Source organism: Oncorhynchus clarkii, unplaced genomic scaffold, assembly GCF_045791955.1.
Source record: "Oncorhynchus clarkii lewisi isolate Uvic-CL-2024 unplaced genomic scaffold, UVic_Ocla_1.0 unplaced_contig_7948_pilon_pilon, whole genome shotgun sequence".
NCBI lineage: Eukaryota > Metazoa > Chordata > Actinopteri > Salmoniformes > Salmonidae > Oncorhynchus > Oncorhynchus clarkii.
This window is the reverse complement of record NW_027260524.1, coordinates 2,525-7,917: the sequence shown is the minus strand read 5'-3', so window position 1 is coordinate 7,917 and position 5,393 is coordinate 2,525. Positions and strand designations below refer to the sequence as shown.

General features: G+C 42.0%; 1 protein-coding gene across 1 annotated transcript; it reads left to right on the top strand.

Moving 5' to 3' along the window:
* Nucleotides 1-1,715: 1,715 nt before the first annotated feature.
* LOC139401533 (high choriolytic enzyme 1-like) lies at nucleotides 1,716-4,474 on the top strand. Its single transcript, XM_071145711.1, has 6 exons — nucleotides 1,716-1,792; nucleotides 1,900-2,014; nucleotides 2,182-2,354; nucleotides 3,616-3,697; nucleotides 3,994-4,115; nucleotides 4,227-4,474. Exons 2-6 carry the CDS (start codon nucleotides 1,935-1,937, stop codon nucleotides 4,229-4,231), a joined length of 462 nt encoding a protein of 153 aa, XP_071001812.1. The 5' UTR covers nucleotides 1,716-1,792; nucleotides 1,900-1,934; the 3' UTR covers nucleotides 4,232-4,474.
* Nucleotides 4,475-5,393: the final 919 nt, after the last annotated feature.

Here is a 5,393-nt window from a genome sequence, read left to right as displayed (position 1 = left end):
ATAATTGCTTTGCCACATTTTCTGCAGTATTACTTTAGTGCCTTGATGCAAATAGGATGCATGTTTTGGAATAATTTGATTCTGTACAGGCTCACGTTCGAAGGAATACAATGTCTGCTTTTTTTTACCCATCTATGCAAGTTTTTGAAACCAACAGGACGTTGTAGTTAAATCTGTTTGAAACTCACTGCTTGTTTGAGACCTTACAATTATCTGTATGTGTGGGTTACAGAGATCAGGTAGTCATTCAAAATTAGTGTAAATACTATTGCACAGTAAGTCATGCAAATAATATTTGTGTGTCGGCCAGTGACGACAATCTCAATTTAAATCGTAGTGGCACGGTTTTAGTTGATTTGAATTTTCTTCTAAAAGATCTTAAAATAGATATAGTTTACAAAACATTAGGAACACTTAATATTGAGTTGCACCCCCCTTTGCCCTCAGAAAAGCCTCAATTCGCCAGGGCATGGACTCTACAAGGTGTCACGCATTCCACAGGAATACTGGCCCCATGATGTCCTCAATGCTTCCCACCATTGTGCCCAGTTGCCTGGTAGTGGATCTCTAATCCGAAATAGCTCGTTCCATCTCATCCCACAGATGCTTAATTGGATTGAGATCTGGTGACTGGGCAGGCCACTGCACTAAGCTGAATTCACTGTCATTTTTGTGGAACCATTCCTGGACAATCCTAGCCTTGTGGCTTGGGGCATTATCCTGCTGAAAAAATAAATTCAGATGGATACACTGCTGCCATGAAGGGATGCACCTGATTTTCAATAATGTTCAGACATTCAAACGTTGTGCAACTTTTATCCAACGTGTGCCATGAAAAGGCACCCCACAGCATCACTCCACCACTGCCACTCTCTAGCCTGCAATGTTGACAAACATCATGATGGCTGCATGTGGTTTTCTTCATACCCTAGTCCTCCCATCAGCGTGAAATTGCAACAAAAAAAACGGGATTCATCAGACCAGACGTTTTTCCAAATCTCCTGTGTGCAGTGTTTCCTTAGTCCACTGCAACATGTTTTTTGCTGAAAGAAGTGGTACTCTGTAAGGTTGTCGGCTGCCATACCCCATTTGTGTCAAGATTCTACGAGTTGAGCATTCTTTGGGCACGAATGTTTTACTGGACGGTCAATTGAATATAACTGTAGCCCGTCTGTTGTTCTGCACAATTCGTGTCACCCATTTTCGACCACTGGACTGCCATTGGCTGGATGTTCTTTGGGTGCTGGACCATTCTTCACACACACTGGAAACTGGGTGTGAAATACCCAGCAACATTGCAGTTCTTGACACACTCAACTGGTGAGCCTTGTACCCACCATACCCTGATCAAAGGTACTTCAATATTTTGTCCTGCCTATTCACCCTCTGAATGGCATATATACATGATCCATGTCGCAAGGCTTAACAATCCTCCTTTAACCGGTCTCTTCATATACACTGAACAGGTGACCTCTGTAAGGATCATAGCATTCACCTGGTCAGTCTGTCATGGAAAGTACACTGTATATTGCTCCTTTATTTCTACATACTTGGTCTGGTTTTAGTCATTTAAGTTAATACTGAAATAGTTTTACCATTTTAGAATTTAAAAACATTCATAGGGGAAACGCAGAAATAACAATTGAATTAATCGGAGGCCTTTGCTGTCTCGCGACAGCTGGATTTAAGATTAGGTGTTTTGTCCTACAGGAAGACCGATTAGCTGTGAAGTCACTTTGGCCTGAGAAAGATGGCGTCACTTCTATCCCCTACAAGGTCAACGATTATCTGGGTGAGTGTCGAATACAGTAGGAGAGATGAACACTAACACTAGATGTTTTCTAATACAGTGAGAATGATATGCACCGTCTAATGGTAGATTGTCTCTGATCCACACAGTGGACAGAAAGGTAACTATACTAGCAGCGTTCAAGATGATTTCAGACCAGACGTGTATCCTCTTCCACGAATACACCAATGAGATTAACTACATAGACATCATCTCTGGGACAGGGTGAGTCCAAAGTGGGCACATTAACACATTCTCTCCTTCCCAGCAGTTTACAGTTAACTCACAACCTCTCCTTTTTCCTGTGTTCAATCCTTTATTTTTCTCTCTTCCTGTCATATCCCCTCTTTCTCCTCCTTCTCTCACCTTTCTCTTTCTTCACTTAACTCTAGCTGTGCGTCGTATGTAGGTTTTCAAGGCGGGGCCCAGTCTCTGTACTTCGGTAGAGCCTGTAACGTGGGGAACCTGTGCCATGAGCTGATGCATGCCCTGGGCCTGCACCACGAGCACACACGGCCAGACCGTGACCAATACGTCACCATACAGTGGGACAACGTGGTCCCAGGTTACTCACACCAACACAACATACTAAACCACCTCACGGGCATTACATGTGGATCAGGGGCAGGGCTGGTCAATTTGTCCCCTGAAGAGCTGCAGTGTGTAGGCTTTAGTACTAGCCCAACACTAACATACCTGATTCAGCTTTTTGTGGTCTGGAGTGAAGACCGTACAGAATAACTAACTATTGACATTTAATATTTTATTAGGTACTGCCTAAGTGTAACGGATGTGAAACGGCTAGCTTAGTTAGCGGTGGTGTGCGCTAAATAGCATTTCAATCGGTGACGCCACTTGCTCTGAGACCTTGAAGTAGTGGTTCCCCTTGCTCTGCAAGGGCCGTGGCTTTTGTGGAGCGATGGGTAACGATGCTTCGTGGGTGTCAGTTGTTGATGTGTGCAGAGGGTCCCTGGTTCGCGCCCGGGTATGGGCGAGGGGACGGTCTAAAGTTATACTGTTACATAAGCAGCAGCTACTCTTCCTGGGCTCCACACACCATGAAACACTACATGGCATGAATAGACAGTGCACCACAAGGACAGAACAACATTAGTTTAAAATAAGAATAGTCTTTCATACATTTATGCCTTAATGTTCCATTTATCATGTACTTATTATAACGGAAATACTGCAGCCATTCATTTCCCCATACATTGCAACCCTTTCCTCTACTGTTGAAATTGCTTTGTCTAAGCAGGTCCCGATGTCCTAACATCATAGCAACCTTGAATCCTGATATCCTAATCTCACAGTACCAGTTATGTAAACACCAGAGAATCTTACACCAGTAACCATCAGTGTTCTTCAGTTTGAGACCAATACTATGTATTTCATAGACTAATTTCCAATTATGTAGAATTGAACTGAATTCGTTAACTCCTGTGAATTTCTTCCGGCATGATTGCAGCAACCTTGTTCGCTAAATTTGCCTGACGCGAATAACTCTACATTGTCATCTACAGTTACCACCTATCCTGGTGTAAAATATACCTTTTACAGTTGCCACCCGTAATGGGTATCCTGGGATAACATGTAAGCTCGTTTTGAGGGCAGTTTTGTTACATTACCACCCGCAATGGGTTTCATTAGGTAAGATGAAATATTCATGCCTTGAATCATGTAGAGTTTCCTCCTGCTAGAGGTTCAACTTAATGGTTTTTCCATCTCAACTTGTATACATTTCCATTTTCATTCACCTATATCACATTCACACCCAGCAGTGTCCACCAGTCACATCTGCCTCTTGTAACTCTTTTAACTTCCAGGAAAACAAGAGAACTTTAAGGTGAAGAAAGGAGACACTCAGGACCTGCCCTATGACTACGACTCCATAATGCACTACGGAACGTCAGTCACACTACTCTCCTCCTTATTCCCACTAAAGTCCTAATTTTACTCACCTTGTTTTTAAACTGCTAGCAATGAGTAAATATTAGTTTTACTGTGACTGTGTACGGTATCCAGCTCCAGTAACATTTCCCTGTGCGTACCAAATGGTTCCCTCTTTACGTCACTTTTTTTTTTTTACCTGGGCTCTTGTCAAACTATGTGCACTATATTGGGAATAGGGTGGCATTGTGGCGCAGTTCTTGTGTTAAAGTAGCAAGTCCTCTAATCCCCCATTGTTGGGTTTCTCCTGGCAGATACTACTTCTCATCAAACCGGAACCCCACTATTGACGCCACGAAGAGTGGAGTCCAGATTGGACAGAGAAATCACCTGAGCCCCCTGGACATAACACGCCTTAACAAACTCTATCAATGTGGTAAAGGCATGCGCACACACAGACAGACGGGAAAAATATCAGAATTGGGCTGCCTTCGTAAATGCAGTCATTATCGCACTGTATTCTAACCATGTTCATGTCCTGTTACAGAATAACAATGCACAGTTTATCACTTATTGCACCATCGAAGAAGATTTCAACACCGCTGCTGTCGACTGAAGATTCCAACACAAATGGCACTGACATTTTAACTTCTCAACAATGAATAAGTTGAACAAGTCCCTTAAAGCTTTCTGATGGATTGTATGTGTGTTCAGAAGGTAGTTTAATTTGTCCTGTGTGCTCTTGCTGCCTTGAATTAGGCCTATTCCACTGCACTTGTCTTGGAAATAAATCAAATGATCCAGTCAGTGATGTTTCTTGCGGTGTTCTATTTCATTCTATAATGGACCTTCTCAGCTATGCTCATCATGCATCCCAAGGTGGGATCAGAGATTAAGTAGATCTAGCATAGCAGGAGAGATGACTTAAATTAATGGTGATTAAGGTATAAAACTTGGCTGGCTAGCTAGGCAACACATTTATTTTAAAAAGATGATGCTGTAACAGGACTTAGACAGCAGGGCTCATAGTCACCAAAATCAGAATGTCACCCTCTGGAAGGGTGTACTACGAAACCTGTTGGAGTTGACGAACTTTGGCAAACTCTTGAGCTCAACCATGTATGTGGCTCACCATTTAGCAACGAATACTAAACAAATATACATAAAGATGTATAAACACACTACTGTTCAAAAGTTTTGGGTCACTTGAAATGTCCTTGATTTTGAAAGCCTTTTGTCCATTAAAATATCAACTTGATCAGAAATAGTGTAGACAATGTTGTAAATAACTAATGTAGCTGTTTGGAATATCTACAGTTGAAGTTGGAAGTTAACATACGCCTTAGCCCAATACATTTCAACTCCGTTTTCAAAAATTTCTGACTTTTAATCCGAGTAAAAATTCCCTGTCTTTGGTCATTTAGGATCCCCACTATATTTTAAGAATGTGAAATGTCAGCATAATCAAGATTTCAGCTTTAATTCCTTTCATCACATTCCCAGTGGGTCAGAAGTTTACATACACTCAATTAGTGTTTGGTAGCATTGCCTTTAAATTGTTTAACTTGGGTCAAACATTTTGGGTAGCCTTCCACAAGCTTCCCACAATAAGTTGGGTGAATTTTGGCCCATTCCTCCTGACAGAACTGTTGTAACAGAGTCCGGTTTGTAGGCTTACTTGCTCGCACAGGCTTTTTATGGTCTGCCCACATGT